The 18,683-nt window shown below is 36.8% G+C and overlaps 1 protein-coding gene across 1 annotated transcript in view; it reads left to right on the top strand.

Moving 5' to 3' along the window:
- Positions 1 to 18,683, top strand: part of SPATA16 (spermatogenesis associated 16) — a 247,967-nt gene that overhangs the window by 210,467 nt on the left and 18,817 nt on the right. Inside the window, exons 8-11 of the mRNA XM_045539681.1 lie at positions 4,331 to 4,477; positions 5,545 to 5,657; positions 12,453 to 12,617; positions 15,147 to 15,230. Of these exons, the coding sequence (XP_045395637.1) occupies positions 4,331 to 4,477; positions 5,545 to 5,657; positions 12,453 to 12,617; positions 15,147 to 15,230 (509 nt within the window). The remainder of the gene's footprint in view (positions 1 to 4,330; positions 4,478 to 5,544; positions 5,658 to 12,452; positions 12,618 to 15,146; positions 15,231 to 18,683) is intronic.

Genomic DNA, 18,683 nt, shown 5'->3' with positions numbered 1-18,683 from the left:
AGAGAGGCTTGAATGCCAGGAAGGAAAAGTCACAATCACAAAGGCAGGCAATGTCTCAAAAATATCCACTGGGCAGTGGTGTGTAGATGTATTAGCACGAAATAATACTTGTGGCAGTGAGGCTAGTTGAGAAACTCTGTAATCCAGATGTTAAATAATGAGAAATTTGACCAAGGTAATAGCAATGATACTGCAAAGAGAGGGGTTGATGTAGATTATTGCAATGGCAGATTTAATTAGCTTTTGAGCCTCACTAAATGGCAGGGAATGAGAGGAAATGAAAATCAGCAATGGCTTCAAAATTTTAAGCCAGGATAATTGGGTGAATAATGGCTATCCTCAGAATATGTTGGTGAAAATCAGGGAAAAGGGAAGTTGTAGAGATCATAAAAATCACTTTTGAGAAATGTATTTGCTCTGTTTGAGGTAACTTTTGGAATGATGAGCAAATAGCAATGTCCCAGTAGATATGTGGAAATGCTGTGTTGGAATTTGGCAAAATTTGCAGATGAGACTATAGCTTTGATCCCCAGTTTTTTGGTTAGAAATTATAGCTAAAGCCACATAGCTAAAGCCACTAGAGAAATTTCCTACAGTGTATGCACAAAGAGAATATCAGTGAGCCAGAAACAGCCTTGAGAAGCACTGAATGAGAAGGCAGGAGGAAAAAGGGAGAAAGAGAACCAGTATGTATATGTGTGTGTAGGAAAGCGAGAGTCACTGAATTCCAAGGAGGTGATTTTAAGAAGGAGAAGGCAACAGTGCAGAGACGTCAAAAAGCTAGAATAGCTTGAGGACTTGAAAACCGGTCAATTCCACCCTTCCAGGGTACAATAAAATATTCCTGATAAAGGAAAACTCTTTACCTCTTTTCCTGAAAGTTAGACATCTTTCCCCTGGGGGAAAACGAATGGAAAGATCGAGAAATTTAATCTGAGGCGGAGAGTGGTGTCTCATCCCTGTAATCCTAGCACTGTGGGAGGCCAAGATGAGAGGATTGCTTGAGCTCAGGAATTGGAGACCAGCCTGAGCAAGAGCAAGACCCCATCACTCCTAAATATAGAAAAATTAGGCATCGTGGTGCACGCTTGTAGTCGCAGCTACTCTACTCGGGAGGCTGAGGCAGGAGGATCACTTGAGCCCAGGAGTTTGAGGCTGCAGTGAGGTACAATGATGCCACTGCACTCTACCCAGGGTGACAGAGCGAGACTCTGTCTCCTCCCCTCACCAAAAAAAAAGAAAGAAAAAAAGAAATTTAATCTGCATAATCTGCCTTTGATAGTATTTCTTAAAGAATCCACTTCCCTAATGATAAAAATTTGGAAGTGCATCATACCTGCAAACTGATTTTTTAATAATAAATTCAGTTATAGTCATCTAAATATCATCTCCAATTGTGATCAATTGCAAAGGAATCCATTAAAGGATTTATTTCTCTCAAGTTTCTTTTGACATGACAGGAGCAAAGAAGACATTTTTTAATTAATTCCACTTTCCTACCAAAGGACAGTATAATCTTGTTAACTTTCATATCCATCAGAGGCACAGGGCTTTTCGGACGTGGGTACAGGTTTATGAGCACAAAATTGAGAACAATTAGCACTCAAATTAATGTTACATGAGATTCAACATCTGGTAAGTGTGTCGTCATTTTGGGTCATAGACCACCTGCTAGGCTAAATGTTCATATAACAGCAATTTACTCTGCATACAAATGGGAGAAAACGATACTTGAAAAAAAATTCTAAACTTAACAGTATGTATGTAGGGGCCTCCCACATTTTAAAACTTCAACTGGAAGTTAATAATGGATCCAATACTCAGAGAATGAAACGTATAGGGTCAAAAGGAACAGAAAATACTTATATTTTTGCAAGTATACTTTATAATAAATTAGCTATAGTGCTAACATTAGCTCCTAGTCTATCTAATCCCTGACTGTATTAGTATTGGTCTCTTCTTTGTCCACCAAATATTTAAGGGCAAGAAGAGATCAACCACACAGAGTTTCTATGTTATCTGTACAATAGAATCCTCAAACATCTGGCCGGTTTTGGCAATAGTGCTTTACCAGAAAAATGCCAAATCTCAAGGTTACTCAGTTGCGTTTTCACACAACCTGGTTACTTCAGTAAAATTAGTAGACTCTTCTCTTATGAATACTTGAGCAAGACAGTATTAGCCTGCAAACAGAGGGTATGTCTGTGACTATCTGCTGCAGATTTCAAAAGCAAAGAAACTTCCTGCACTTTTGAGATTGAAAAAGCAGAAATCATATTTTTGCCTTGGTTATAAAAATGAGCCATCTTTTTTAAAAAGAGGTATTTTGTAATACAAACACAAACTAAAGAAGCATCTATTACTCCAGTCTGCATATTGAAGGGGCTAAAAGTTACCCTGTTCGTTTTGAGAACTCTTGAGTGTTTGCTGTACTTTTCTAGACAGAGTTTACCATCTATCTAGATTTACTGGTATCTCCATGCTTCTATAACTTGTTTCCCATTGATTTTTCTAGATCGTCATGGGGATAGTTTCAAGAAGTAAGCCTTCCTACTTAGGCATACAGCTGCCTGACTTTCAATTCTGGTCCTTCTGTTTGCTCACTGTGTGATCTTGGGCAAGTTTGTAACCTCTTGAATGAAGCTCCAGTTTTTATTATCTGTAAGGTGGGCCTGACGAGATGCCCTGCCCCCCATAAGCGACAAAGATACTCCTCATAATGTGCATGCCACAGAAGTGTTAACTCTCATTAACGTTAAGGGGTGGCCTAATCCTAAGTCACCAAAGAAAGACAACTAAAGCATGTTTAGTATGTTTTTGTTCAGTGTTTGTGTTTAAAAGGTATTTTGTGATATTTTAATTCTTTAAATATTGAGCATACATTTTAACTCTGTTTGACAGATATACGCTATTTACTTAACCAAACTGTGCCAAATAACTTACTGCAGTCTTTTCCAAACTGTGCTTTGAAAAATTAGGGTTCTGTGGAAAAGCTCGAGGTGGCTATTGCGTGTGGGGCCATAGAATAAGGTACAGTGATGAGGCCGGGTGGTCAGTGTTCCAGGATCCAAACAGAACAACTCTACTCTTCACTGGCTTTAAATGTTGGCTATATCAGCAAATTTTACTTTGAACAAAGGATTCTGCACTTACAGTTCTGCTAGTGGATAAAAATACTCATGGTGTACTGTCCTATTTTTTAAAGAAATATTACAGATAGATAGTAAAGCTATATTTGAACCACTGCCAGTTGAGTTCTTCTTCTATGTTAAAAATTAACCTTAACTAAATCATAATTCAAGGATATTTGGGATTTCACCTTTTCCTCTTTTTGGCAGTGTTAAAGAAGGACAGCTTATTAAACCTCTCTATTCATCATCCTTCATGTGAGAAGTCTTTTATGCTAAACCAAAGCCTTATTACTCAAAATGGAAATGAGTAAAGTGAATCTTCCCTCCAAGATCCCATGGTTGACATTTATGCCTACCCCCAAAATAATCCAGAGCCAAGCAATCCTGAAGCAGAGTGCAATGTCTAGGCCTATGGTGTCTGGAATCAGACTGCCTGGGTGTGAACCCTGCTTTGCCCACTTTCTGGCTGTGTTCTTGAGCAAGTATTAATAACTTCCCTTCTGTGTCCCTCAACTATTCACCAATGGGGACAATAGCACCAATCTTGTAAAGTTATTGTGAAGATTTAAAAAGACAATGCACACAAAACTCTTAGAACAGGGACAGGTAGAAAATAAGTACTAGCTCTTAGGATCTCTAAGAATTGAGGCTGTTATAGAACCATTTTCATGACACTTAAATTATTTCCAAGTCTAATTACAATAGTCAGTGCATTTATCATTTTAAATTTCTTTCTACAACTATAGAAAGGATGGTAACTAAATTAGCCTTATATTTTAATTCTCACTTGGTAATTTTTCTTTCCTTTCATATAACATTATTTCGTTACATCTCAAACTATGAAAAGAAAAATCAAATTCTCTTAAAAGGAATCACAGAGAAAAATATTAAGCCTGCAAGCTGGTCCCGAATATCTATTATTTTGAAGATGGGGAAAGATGACCACATAATCTAATCATATTTTACTGCTGTGTTTTGTGTATGTTTAGATTACTGAGAAAAATACAAATAATGAAATATTAATATAATTTTTATGTATTATCTATTTGACCTTTTGGTGCATATAATTTTACTTCATACCTTTAATGCTTGCATTTATCATTTTTCCAAGCATAATTCATGAAATTTAGGGAGAAAAATACCCTGAAAATAATAAAACCATAATGAAGTCCCTTAGTTCTTTTTCTGTCGTATTTCAGATCTTCAAGGACTCCACGTGTTACCTCAGACAGTTGACTGGACATCTTTTCCTCCCCAACAGTATCTCTTGACTCTTGGGTTCAAAAACAAGGAAGATGGGAAATTTTTGGAAAAAGTATCAAGTAGGAAGTTGCCAACATTTACAGGTAAATCATCTGGACTTACTATTATCTTGTAATATGGCTATAAAGCAGTAACTGTGCATTATTCATTAAGCCCTACTCATCACAGAGCCTAGCGTATAATTGGGCCTGGGCCCCCAAAGTGTCTGTTGGGTTAAAATGAACTCCTTCCAATCTTCTTTGTGGGCTAGTTAATATCTGGAACTCTGGTTCCAGGAAAGCTACCCGCCAAGAACACACAATCCTGGGGTGCCCACTCCCTCACTCCAACCACTTCACCCAGACCACTGCTATGACCTAACCATAGGACACTTAAAGAATGCAAGCTTTCAGCATCATCAATTAGCAAATGTAGAAGAAAACTATGCAACAAAACTATTATAGGAAATAAAAAATATAGCCAATGACAACATTAAATCACCTGAATTATCTGCTGCTGTATTGATTTCTGTTCCCCTCTTTTCTTATGCAATTAGCCAAGAGCTTAGATCTTCTGAAGAGTATTACAGTTAAATTGTTTTTAGTAATTCTAGTTGAAACTTTAAAAAATCAAGAAAATATTCACATGGAATTGAAATCTCAAACTTATGGGCTGAATTCATGATCAGATTGAGTTTATTTCTTCAGCTCTAAGCACATAATTAAGAATTTGTGTTTTGTCTGGCACTGTATACTCTCAGGCTTATCTGAACTTCGAGCTACATTCAAAGTCAATAGGATCTGCACACTTGAATAATACCTGGGAGGAACAAGACAAGAATCAGACACATTTATGACAACATTTTTTCACAACTCAGGAAAAACATACTCTGAAGAGGCAGTTGAATTATTATAGGCTGTCTCTGAGATCTCTCAATCAGGAAACACAACAAAATGAATAAATGATAGTCTCTAAAGGGCAATGTCTCCTCTGTCTGTCTCCTCTTAGATCTTTCATTGTTATACATATGGTCTACGGATGGGCCTAGTTTCTATAGTAAAGATTTCATACCTATTAACATTGAGATATCTGTTTATAGCTTGCCAAAGAAAGCATTTTGAAATGGATGTCTGGAAAAAATAGTATAAAAGTTTATTGTTATAATTTTTAGAACATAAAACTCCTTTCGGTCTGCTGACCAGAGAAGACACAGTGAGACACATGGAGACAATGGGGAAGCGAATCTTGCCAATATTGGATTTTATTAGAAGCACCCAACTGAATGTAGGTATCTTTTATATTGTCCAATGTGCAAATATTAGAGAATTCTAGAAGTACAAAAAGTTTATGGTACAAATATTGCAAGTGTTGGGGGATTTTAGAAACATTCATAGTAAACCTCATTTGCAAAACCAAGCAAATTTTAGCTAATGGTTTTACTCCTTTTATACTATAAAACATATGACAGTGCTACACTTTGTAATTCCAAGCATTTATTAAGCTAGTATCTCTTTAAAGAGCCTTTTCTTTATGCCTTCCTCCTATCTAATTTAAATTTGCAGTGAATTTCTTCCTTCAAATCAATAACAAAATTTTAGCAAGCACAATGTTTTCTCTATTTCACTTACTGAGCTATTGCATGTAACTATCTCGTTACCTACACAAGAATTTGGAGCTTTTCAAGCTAGTGCCTCCACACCACACTGATGAATTGGATGCTTCTCTAAACATTGGCAATTGATCTTTGTATAGCTGTAAGGGAAAAAATTATCTAAATCCTTCCTATGATCTGGGGAAAATATATCTTTTTTGCTTTTCAGTCTTAAAAAGCCTAAAATAAGACCTGAATTACTGTGCTATTTTATAAAATTTAAGCCATTGTGCTGGAAGTACATAAAGAGAACTTCTTATTAACAGGCTATAAAGGCTGCAGATTTCTCCTCTTTTAATATTTTTCAGAAGGCCTGTAAGTTGGAAATTTTAAAGGATTTTTTCTTGCTTCTTCATTGATTTGATGTTCTTACCTTACAAAGGGAACCAAGGGTGTCATCACAAACAGCTACTTAACATCTGTTCAGCAGTTTATCTGCTCAATAACATTATTCAGCATTTTAGAAAAGCTATAAAACACCTAATCTATTTGCATGATTTGTAATTCTATGCATTACAAATACAAAAGCACATTTGTATTAATTTTCCTACCGCACAATGTCCCCATCCCCACAACCATGTTTCACTCAATTATCTCCCCTGTATTTCTATTAGTAAGAAATCCATCTCTGTCTTAGTCGGCTCAGGCTACCATAACAAAATACCCTCCTAGGGACCCACATACATCATTATTGCCATCATCAGGCCCTTGTAAGCAGTGGCAGCTTTCCTGATGAGAGCCATCCCCATGTAACATTATTTCATCTCGGGTGCTGTGGAGATGGTCTGTGCCCCGGCTCTTGAGGCAATGCCTGCCTCACCTTATTACTTGTCAGGAAGCTGACCACACCGTCTGTCGCCAGTTCAGGTCTCACAGTGTGAACACAGATTGGGCCTATCTAGGCCTCATGTACTATTTTGATATTCTTAACTCATTTGCTTCTCATCTTTGAAAGGGTATTCTGGACACTTGGAAATTTATACATGCATGTATCTTTATGTGTCTATAAAGGAGATTTTAAAGCCACAATTAACAAGATTCTTAGCATCTAGTTAATAACTCTGTCAACTTTAGATTGAGTCTCAGTACCACTTTGCTAACTGCAAGGAATTTCACCAACTTTCCTATGTTCCCTTCTATGGGAAATAACAATTTTTGGAAGATTATCTCAAAGAGTTGTCATGAAATTAAAGTGAATAAGCCTGAAAGTTCCCAGGCACCCCAAGTAGATCTAAAAATTGGCTTCTAGGTATCTTATTATTTGCCCAGCCACAGCTTCAGAAAGCAGGATTGTATAAAACTGGCTGCAAAGGTAACCTAGTTTAATGAAGCAAGTAATGAGTTAGAGACGAGAAATTATTCCTACATGGTACCATTAACTATGACCCAAGAAGCTCTCAATAGTGTTTTTAAGATCCTTCAAGGTGTGTTTTTTCTTTGGATATCATATGCCATCTGCTTGAATATTTACGAATTGCACTGTCCTTCTTATTTGTTACCCTAGTTTGTGACACCTGTAGATGAAGACTTTTGTCCAAGGCTATGCACTGACTCTGTAACCCAGGGCAAGTCGCTAACCTCTAAACTGTTTTTTTCTCACTCATAAAATAGACTGACATCTGCTAGGCCCACCTCATAGAGTTGTTGTGAGACCATAAATACGTAATCTATGTTGAAGCACTTCATAAAGTATTAAGAATTTTAGCTGTAATTATTTGTATTGGTTTCAGTTTGCTTTGACAAGAAGAACGTTTTATAGACCTTTCTTTTTCTTTATACAAGCTGTATACTTTGAAATTACATATTTTTCTTCTAATACAAAGATTGTGCTAGTGTCCTGTGGATTTTGAAGTCTTTTCCTTAGCTCACTTTCCTTAGATCACTCATTTGCTCAGATCTCTTCTCTCCGGTGGGATTGGAGATGTCATCTCTAGCCATGGACTGGACTCAGGGCTTCAGTCTCTGACCATGAGTTAATTAGTCTCGTGTGTGTTGGTAGAACAGAGCCAATAACCAATACACTTCCAATAGAAGACAGTGACTAATGTCTTGGACAACATATTTATCCTAAAGAATTTTAGATGTTTCAATTATTCTCAATACTGGCGACTGAGACTCAGTTTTACTTTTCTACCAGGGTAAACAATTATCTGTTTGAAACAACCACATTTTCATCCAGGCCTAATGGCTCAGAAACATACATTGTGTCATACATATTCAGAGATTTTAATTCATTTTTACAATGCTTCTCAATGGAAATGGATTTGGAATATGAAAAGAGAATGCATCCAAACTTCAGCATTCATAACAGCAGGAGACCCGAAAGATAGTACTAGTGCTTGACATAATACTATGACCAGAATCAGTTACACAATATTTAAGTGTTACTACATTTATATTAAGTCACATAAATGATGATAAATGCGTCCATTTCTAAATAATGCTCAGATAATGCCAAGAATTCTCATGATCCATCCTATAAACATATTGAATATTTAATTACCTTGTAAATATTAGGTTTATAATATCTACCTAAAATCTAATTAGGAAAAAAGTTAACCTGGCAATATAGTAAATTATAGTAGCATAGGGAATTTTTTTTATTGTTTGTTCCAATTTTCAATTTCCTTCATTGAAACAAAAGGTACATGTCTTTGTTTTGCACAAATTATATATGAAGAGATAGTATAGCAATTTACCTTCAACAGAAGCATTTTAAGTGTAAAATAGGTTAAAAAAAATTTCTACCGCTAACAAATTATTCTTGCTTTCAAATCCCCAAAATATCTTATAGTTAAGAAATTTTCTTAACTGAAACATATTAGGAAAAATATACAGAGTAGTTCTGATGATTAGCTATATGATGATCGCATGCAGAAAGTTCCACTTAGGGACTAGGGTTTAGGAGAAGCACAAATATAGCGTTCTGCAATTTAAAAAGCATTTTCCCTTATACTATCCCATTTTACCCTTACAATTTGGTGACACTGTGTCACCTTCATTTTGCTAATGAGGAAACTGTGATTCAGGATAGTGACTTATTCAGGTTCACACAGCTAGAGGATTGGGAGCTAGAACTCAAAATCAGAGCTTCAGAATATCGTTCCAGTATTCTTTCACTAAGACATATTACATCTCTTTGAACTAAAAGTATGATCCTTGCTGGAGGCAAAACATACATAAAACAACATGGGAATGACTCCATAGCTGGATTCAATTTTTTAAAAATGAACATATAAGTGTACAAATGAATTGGACTCAGAAAATCAACTGTGAAAAACTTCCTAGAGAACATGAATTTTCACCTCTTGCCAAGAATGACTTTCCTGATCTGACGTTTCTATGTCTCAGACAATGATATTTTTTTTTACACTTTTGACACCAGTTTCCTTATATTTATAGATTGCTCTACTAGGTACCCAACACATGACCCAACAAGGATGATTCTAGCATTTTTGAGAGTTATAATCTACAATATGCGACCACCTTCCTGGTGGCTGGTAATTCTACTGAACATCATCAACCCCATACAGCCAGCAGCCCTGCCCTAATGGTACTTTTTCTTCTCTGAATTTTTGTCCTAATTATTTCACACGCTACTGGATGACACTATGCTTTTCCATTCATTAACTTTATTGGCTGCTGTCAGTTTCAAACCTTATGTACTGTGCTTCCTGAGCTAAATGTTAAAGAGTTAAAATAATAAAATCTCTTGCCATGCATGAAGCCTTCTTCACAGGCTGACTTGCCAAAAAATGACCTAACCATGTTTTTAATACCTCATTAATTTTACTTTTAATTTCTTCCAACTGAAGCATAAAAAATGTTTACATATGCACATTCGAAATGAACAATATTATTATTATTTTCTACCTCTTTGTTTGCAGTTAATATTTCTATATGTTATGCCAAATGGATATACAGGCTAAATGCTTGGACTCTGCTTTTCAGAGGTATTATATAGTGCCACTTATTTGCCAAATGTTTATCCATGACTGCTATTAAATCTTGACAAGTCTCTGACTGAAGCCTTCATTTGAACTTGCTATTTACCTAACCTTCATGGTACCCATGTGAGGTTTTAGCTTCAATCGTGGCCACCTTATTACATACACTCTCTCCTGCAGCTAAGGAGCCCTTTGGTCGCTTCTCCAGTCCCACCTGGAGGGCTACCTCCCTTTAGATTTAGCCTTTGCTAGCATTAGATGTTTAAGCTAATTCCTTCATTTTTTATTATTTCCTTCATTTTCTTAAAGCAACAGCATTAAAATGTTTCTGCTGGCGTTAGATATTGATTTTTATTTCTTTTTCATGTTGTCTTTCTGAAACCCCTATCTTGTATAGGTAAAATGTTAATCGGTAGTTTTCTGATAACCAAAACTGCATTTGGCTTGGGGGAAAGGGGAGGATGGGTGACTATTAGCAGTCAACTATATTCTCTCCCTAGTATCTTACTTACATAAAGCACTTCCTGTTTTGCTATGCATCCAACAATCAAGCTAACAAAGCACTGTTGCCTTCCACTATTTTCATTTTCCTGATGTTTTGAAAAATTACACTGATAGATTATGTTCCCAAGCAAGCTGCAGTTGTTTCTGCTCTTTGGAGTTGAGTCACTGCACCACTTTCCTACAACTAGCTCCATTGTTTATTCTAAAGAAGGACAAAGAAAGCAATTTTTCTTCAGAAAGAAAACTGTTTCTCCTCCAACTTGCTTTACTTTATTTGACAGAAGGCCATTGTTTAGCTACATGTTTAAATTGAATGGGTAAGCTAGCTTTTTCATCAATTCAGGGAAGGGACCCCAAATCCATCATTTGCAATCATCACACTTACAGGTTTGTAGATTTTCAGATAAATGATTAATCAGAAAGAACAAATTAGTATGAATAAAAAGACATTAGTTGAACAGCATAGATAGGTGTCAGGGAGGAATAAAGAAAATACAATGCAGTAGTACCTAACCTTTATTTATTTCCAAGATTCTAGAAAAATGCCAGACGTCAGAGGTTGTTGTCAATCAAAACATGAGTATGACATTTCAGAAAGAATCGCTTTCTAATATCAAGTTGAAGTTCAGATCCTCTTTAATAATATTCTTTCTAACAATTTTTCTCTTTAGAGACTTTCTTTTAAGAAAGAGAAATCATGTCTACCTTCTCTAATTTCTGTAAGAAATTCTGTTTCATAAGTATGCACAACTAAAATAGTCTTTACTCAGATACTAACCTTTAAGGTAGTGGTTTGTTTTCAAACAGAAACTTGATATTTGGGGAGGCACCTGGTTGAAATTCCTATTTCTAGGGCTACATATCAAGAGACTGTGATTCACTGAGTGAGGCCCAGGACTCAGTTTGCTATTAGTAACTGCCTAGTTAACAAACAAGCCTAGTGATTCTGGTGCCAAGTGGTCCAGCAGAAGCCCTGCCATAAAGGGGGTGTTTGGTCACCCAGCCTTCCCCTTCTGAGCACCAGGATGTAGACTGCAACTGCCAAACTAAGTCGTCCTGTGACTTCTCCTTTCTTTTCACACTCCAAACACAGCAGAAACCCAAGGCTTTTATTTTAACCCTTTTATGCACCTTAAGTCAGAAGTACTTTTCCCTAAAGATAAACATGAGAATATTATGATAAACTTTGTCTTTCCTATCAAGCATTACAATTTGTATTGAACTTTTTAGAGAAAGTAATGTCTCTTCTTTCGTGGATGGTGGTAGCAAACACATCAGGAGACCACAGTGATTCCAAGTGTGCCCATGTTAAGAAAGCCCCCAATAGATTCGTAGGTTGGTGTTCCCTACAAATGTGCACAGTAGTCTGTTTCAAGATGGATCATGTCCATTGTTGGGATGGTCCTACGGGACAGAGTAAAGCCTGCAAAGAGATGAGCCAGTGTGCAAGGCATCCAAGGAACACTGAGGATAAAAGCAGAGCTGGAGGTTTAACATCAGCCTTTGGGGTAAAGAGAATTCAACTTATACAGCATTTTTCAGGATTCAACTTTCATAAAAATTTTTCTTTCATACAAACAAGATAGTAGGCAATTCTTAGCTCTTGTGATGTTTTGGTGGGATAAAGGTACACTCTCTAGGCAGACTCAGCCCTGTGGGATTGCCACGGGAGAGTGGAGTGCAGGTTCAATTTCAGTCCCCTCTTTTCCCCTCAACCTAGACCCCTAATGCAGGACAACCAGCAAACCCATCTCAACAGTTCTGCAAACGGCTCCCTTTTAGTTATACTCAGCTACTTGAAAAAGAGGGGGATATAAGACAATTCTCTAAAATGACAAAAGGAAACATTTACTTGTACTAGATACCATAGCTTCAAAAGATGTAAATATATTATAACAAGCCCTGACTTCCATCCGCACAGAGAGGTCTATTTCTGTGGTTTTGTTCTAAAAACATTGCCTTTTACTGTGAGACTAGGGGAATCTCCATGCATGCTCAGGTGTGATGGAGAAGTTGCAATACGCCAGCCTCCTCAGCCAGCTGCAGAGAGTCAAGGAGCAGTCCCAGGTGATTAATCAAGCAATGGCAGAGCTAGCAACCATTCCCTATCTACAAGACATCAGTCAACAAGAAGCAGAATTGGTAAGTATTTGTTTTTCTTTGTTTAAGGCTTTCACAGGCCCTGAGCCAAAGTGATATGGTCTGGGAAAAAATTATGGTAATAAAGGTAGTCTGAGGGCAAACTCCCCAACCCTCATGCAGCATTCTCATGATGAAAATGGAACATGTAGGAAGGTGTGTGTGTCTCGTTTTTATTTGCTCACACTGACTAGCTCACATTTTTATAGCAAGAACTTTGTGATGTGTGAAAACATAGAAAAGGGCTGTTTATTTGTATTGTGTGTCAGACATTTTGTTTTGAGTAAAATGAGATTTTAATAAGTTAATTCCTGAAGTCAAAGATATGTTAGTGTATGATACTCATCTGTGGAAAAATGATTGGACAAAACAGTAATTTTTGTGTAGAAAAATGCCCCTACAAAATAGTCTTTAGAGTTTTCTTAATCACTTCTAGTGTTATGATGTTTATTAGCAACCAACACACACACTAGCTGTTTATCTGAAGGGGAAATGTAGTCAGTCAAAATAGCTGTTTTCTAACTGAATTAAGCAGTTAGCTCAGAAAACCAGACATTTTATCCTTACACAGACCCAGTCAAAAACCAGTTGAAGGAGTCCCTCACAGAAACAGTCCTCAAACAGATGTGTATGTTATAACCTTAATTAATATCCAAAATGATAGGACCTCATCTGAAAAGCAATTACTAAACAGTGTACTGCCCATTCAAGAAAGGGTAAAATTTACTCTAGATGGAGACCCTAATGTGTTGTAGGGAAGGGCTCTTTACTTTGAAGCTTTAATTGAGAATGGCTAAAACTAATTACAGACCTGAATGGAATTCACACAGTAAGGATGAGAACAGCCCAAACTGATTACCTGTAATTTTCGGATAACTAAAGGAACCCTCCCTCTTTGAGCTTTTAAAGATGTAATCAAGAAATGAGCTGCCAACATTTATAATGTTTATCTAAACCAGTTAAAAGTGTTAAATAAATATTGATGTTCAGAGTAAGTATATGAAATTGTCTGACTAACCAAATAATAAAACTATGCATACTAAAAATGAAAACTATGAAATGTCTATTAATCAAGGAATTACCAAGTCAAAACTGTATAAACCTTTATGGTTGTGTGCAGAAGAACGCCTTCTAAAAGGCTAAGTGTTTATCCTGCCATTCATAAGGCATTCAGGAGTGCAGTAAGTATGGAGCTTTCAAAGTGCATATTACAGCCAATTTTAGATGATTAATGCTCCTCTGAGATAAGAGGAAGCAAAGAAAATGTTAATTTAAGAAGCCAGCAAAATGTTGATCCTGTCTTCCTGAAAAGCACATTCAAGATTTAAATGAAAAATACAGGGGAGTTCTCTGCACTTAAGTCTTCTTAACCACACATCTATGGGGTTTTTTTCCTGGAAATAGTTATTTTTCAAAATATACACAAAGAACACCAAACTAGCATTATTGACATCCCTGTCTAACGTGTAATTTTCACTCTCTGAAACCTTGGAAAATGGAATTTCATGGGATATTTTCATATTTACATGCCCACCAGAAAAAAATTAAATATATGTTTATGTATATGTACATGCCAAATATTTAAAAATTATGTATCTTGCAAGATTTTGTCACCTTAAGAAATAGATTTTACTTTCCAACTTCCAAGCATGAGTTAACCTAGAAAATGAATCCTCATAACACCTTGTATGGTGCTATTTAAATAGTGACTGCTCAGGAGAAGATTGTTGAGTGACTCAACTCTCTGTCCTTCTACTTAAGCTCTGTAATATCTAAACCACAGAAAGATTAGCCAAGGGTCCATACTTTAATGTCACAGGGAACTGAACTGATATTTGTTCTTCTTTTAGAGAACTTTTTTTTAAACCTTTGAATATCACATGCTTTGATGCAGCTTTACTTTCCAGTCACATATGCACTGTGTATATGGGATTGTTTTAAATCGCAATATGGCAGGTCCCTATTTGGGGCAAAAGGTAGAATGTTTAAAACTTGCCTTTGCATGGGACCTAAAAAAGAAACATTTGGTTATTTCAAAATTTTCAACAAAGAAAAGAATAGTAAAAGAATTTAAATGAGCTAGAGTCTTTCAGAGGAAATAAAATAGCACAAATATAGTATTGTCCTCTGGTGAGCTTTTTCATGATGCCTAGAATTATGATACATTAGCCTCGGGAGGAAATACTAAAACGCATTCATGTACTACATGCCATTTCCTGAGAGAATTAACTGCCGCCTTCATTCTTTACAACCCAAATCTGTTTTTAACAAAACATCAACACTTACTACATTAAAATCTATATGTTTTCTACAAATTTTCAAGAAGAATCTTTTCATTGTTTCAATATTTTATGTGTGCAATAATACTCGGCAATGACAGGCAGAGATGAGGTGGCAATGTTCACTGTAGGAAAGATGAGTAATAAAATCATCAGCGTACAAATGATTTTTTAATTAGGTTTTAATCTGTGTATTTAGAGAAGTTATTTCTGTGTGAATTCCACACTGATAACTTTTATCTTGGTGCCACAGCTGCAGTCACTAATGGCAGATGCTATGGACACCCTTGAAGGAAGAAGAAACGAAAAAGAACGTGTGTGGAATACAATCCAAAAGGTAAAACTTGGAGCTGAAGGAAAAAGGCTTGTTATTCTCAAAGAAATTTCCATCTTGGGTCAAATCTATTTAGAAGATAAAAACAAATGAAAGTTCTTTGGGTTGTTTTTCATTTTTGTTTTTTAAATAAATGCAGCTCTTTCTCTCTCTCTCTGTCTCTCTGTCTCTGGCTCTATCTCACTCTGGAAGTGTGACCAAAATCAAATATGGATTTATTTAATCTGTTCCCTCAGGTCTTCTACTCCTTCTCCAACTGAATGTGGTGATACGCTTTCATGATTCTTCATCATTATCATGCTCATTTTCATATTCTATTTTCATTATCTGCTTTTTCATTATTGGTTGTTATTAATATAATTTTTAAAGCTCTTTTATCAGTGTTTTAGTCTACTCCCCTACTATTTCCTCCATTTTTGCTACTTGAGGAATAATGGCTACATGTCAGGGAACTACAAAGAAACTAGCGCAGTGATATTTTTGGTGAAGGAGTAACATACTGGTTGTTAGAAATAGAGTAGCATCCCTTAGTTGGCTACTGGAGTTTAAATGCCTAAGTACTGAGATGTACCTGGCCCCAGGTACTCAGGAGACTTGTGTGACACTATATAGGACTATCTGAAAATGAAAAGTCAGTAATGTTGAGTCTCCAGTCCAGCTCAAAGTAGTAAATTCTGAACAATCTACTCCCCATTCAATCTCCTCCACAAAAGGAGACAGGTATCAGGAGATATGAATGAGACAAGCAAACCAAAAAACCTTCAGTTTACAAGGTAACAGCCAGCCCTAAGGGATTCTGGTGCATCTGAGGAAACATGTGTCTTCTGTAATTAACTCAGAGGCCCTATGATATACATTTGACCCTTGAATAATGCAGGAGTCAGGGGTGCAGAGGAAAATCCTCATGTAATTTTTGACTCCCCAAAAACTTTCCTAATAGCCTACTGTTGACCAAAAGTCTTACCAATAACATGAACAGTAGAATAACACATATTTTGCATGTTGTATGTATTATATAATATATTCTTACAATAAAGTAAGCTGATAAAGGAAAATATTATTAAGAAAATCATATGGAAGAGATAATATACTTACTAGAAGTGGAATTGGATCATCATAAAGGTCTTCATTGTCTTAATGTTGAGTAGGCTCAGGGAAAGGAGGAAGAGGAGAGAGACATTGGTCTTGTCTCAGGGGTGGCAGAGTCGGAAGAAAATCCACCTGTCAGTGGATCCATGCAGTTCAAATGTTGCTCAAGGGTCAGTGGTATATATATATGTATATAACAGAAATCAATTGACAGCAGCAAATAGTTAATGAATATTTATCTCCTGTGCTAGAAAGAATGCTAGGTATTAGGAATATTGTGTTGGGCAAGACAGACACAGCCCCTGCTGATATGGTTTTTATGGTCTAGGCAGTTACTTACAAGCTTACTGAATATTACAGAGAAAAGGACATGTTCAATGATCTATGGAAATAAATAGGAGAATAGCCTGGTCAGGGAGGTTGGAAAAGCCATCTCTAAGAAAATGATATTTATACAACATTAAATGAATGTGTCATAGTTATCCAGGTGAAAAGGGATATTTCTCAACAGAAGAAACAGTTTGCACCAAGAATGCAAAGAAAGAATGGCACATTCAAAAACTAGCAAAAGAGTAAAGAAGATATTTCCAAATGAAGTGCAGAGACAGAAGTCAAATCATGGAAGACTTATAAATTAGGGATTTGGAATGTTTCAGAGCGCATTTAGCTAGAAAATGTTTTTGAGACATCTTTAGTGCTGTGGTGGGAAGAACCGATTGAGGGGCTACAGAAATGTGGGGAGGCCAGTTACGCGGTGGTGGTCTTCATCTAGGTGAGCCGTGGTGGTGGATTGGTCTAGGGTGGCGGGCACAGAGAAGGAGAAAAACAGACAGACATGAGAAATATTCAGGAAGCCAAATCTGTAGGCCTTGTTCACTGGTGGGATAAAGGAGTCGAGAGAATGAAGCTAAGAATGATGCCCAGATATTTGCTTGAGAAATTGGACAGGGGATAGGGAAAGGTTTGCTGGTGCCAGTTACTAAGGAAGGAGACACTGTCACAACAGCAGCTTTTGGCTGACAATATAAACTCCTTTAGAGGTCAGTTGGGAGAAACCATGCCAGATATTTGAATGGAAATTTAATATAAATAATGGTTAGCCAGCCATAAGAAGTTGTTAACTAGGTAACTGAAAAAAAGCAAAGGAGAACAATAAGTTATCACGGAAGAAGCAATTAAAGCAACTACCACCTCTTAGGGCTGCGGAATCAAAGAGAAGTTGGAATGTAAAACTTAGAAACTTGGATCAGGGACCCTACTAAGCCAAAACTCAGACTCCCCACTAGAAGATGCTGTTCAGCTAGTATTAGTGTCTCTGAGCTTGGGGGGAGAAGCCTGGAGGGCTGAGACCCAGACCTCTGAGGAGGGGCCGCTAACCCACTGGTGCTGTGGGTAGTGATTGGGAGGGGTGTGGTAATAAAGGTAATTTGCAACTTCTGGAAAAAACAAATTCAGCTGCTACTACAGAAAAGTATGTGTGTTTCTGGATTGAAGGTTTGTTGAAGAGATGCTCCCGGGAACCCCCAAACAGACAGAAGTAAACAGGAAGCAGAGAGAAAGGAGAAAGTCCCTTCTTTCTTCTCTAGCATCCCCTATTGACAGAAGCTAACAGTTGGCAAAGCAGAAAATGGGGTTTGCAGAGCCCCAGCCACAGCATCACAGAGCTGACTGTAAAAGGATGAGTTTGGAAATGAGAGACTATAGGTTAATAACTGACACAAGAGTGCATTGAACATAGGGTGCTAGCAAGATATCCAAGCTGAAATACAGGAGCCTGGAGTTCTAGATAAAAGACTGAATGAAGGTAGAGATTTCTTAATGGCAAATTGATGTTAGCTAAAATCATTCAAGTGGGTGACATGGCTGAGAAAGAGTGTATAAAGAGAGAAGGGAGCCTTGAGGAGTACATTTCAAACTTAGGAGGAGAAGCCTACAACGGAGACTAAAAAGGTGAGATTGGAGCTAGAGGTCAGCCAAAGCTCATGTTGATGAGATTCAAGCAATATAAGCAATCATCGCTGTTGGCTATAGTGATAATTGTTTAGAACAGGGGTCGGCAAACTGTGGTCTGCAGGTCAAATCCAGCATACCACCTGTTTTTGTCAATAAAGTTTATTTCACACAGCCATGCTATTCATTTACATATTGTCTAAGTCAATTTGCCTGAGTTGAATAGTTGCCCAGAGACTAGATTAACTCACAAAGCCTAAAATATTTACTAACTGGCCCTATACAGAACAAGCTTTCTGTACTCTGGTTTAAAGCATTATCCTGCCCCAAAATTTTGCATTTGTACAGTAAATATTTATATTTATAAATCCAAAAGATAGTAGAACAACAGTTTAATTATTATATTTTAGGGACCAG

The sequence above is a fragment of the Lemur catta genome, chromosome 1 (genome assembly GCF_020740605.2).
Source record: "Lemur catta isolate mLemCat1 chromosome 1, mLemCat1.pri, whole genome shotgun sequence".
In the NCBI taxonomy this organism is placed as follows: domain Eukaryota; kingdom Metazoa; phylum Chordata; class Mammalia; order Primates; family Lemuridae; genus Lemur; species Lemur catta.
This window is presented reverse-complemented; position numbering and strand designations above follow the sequence as displayed.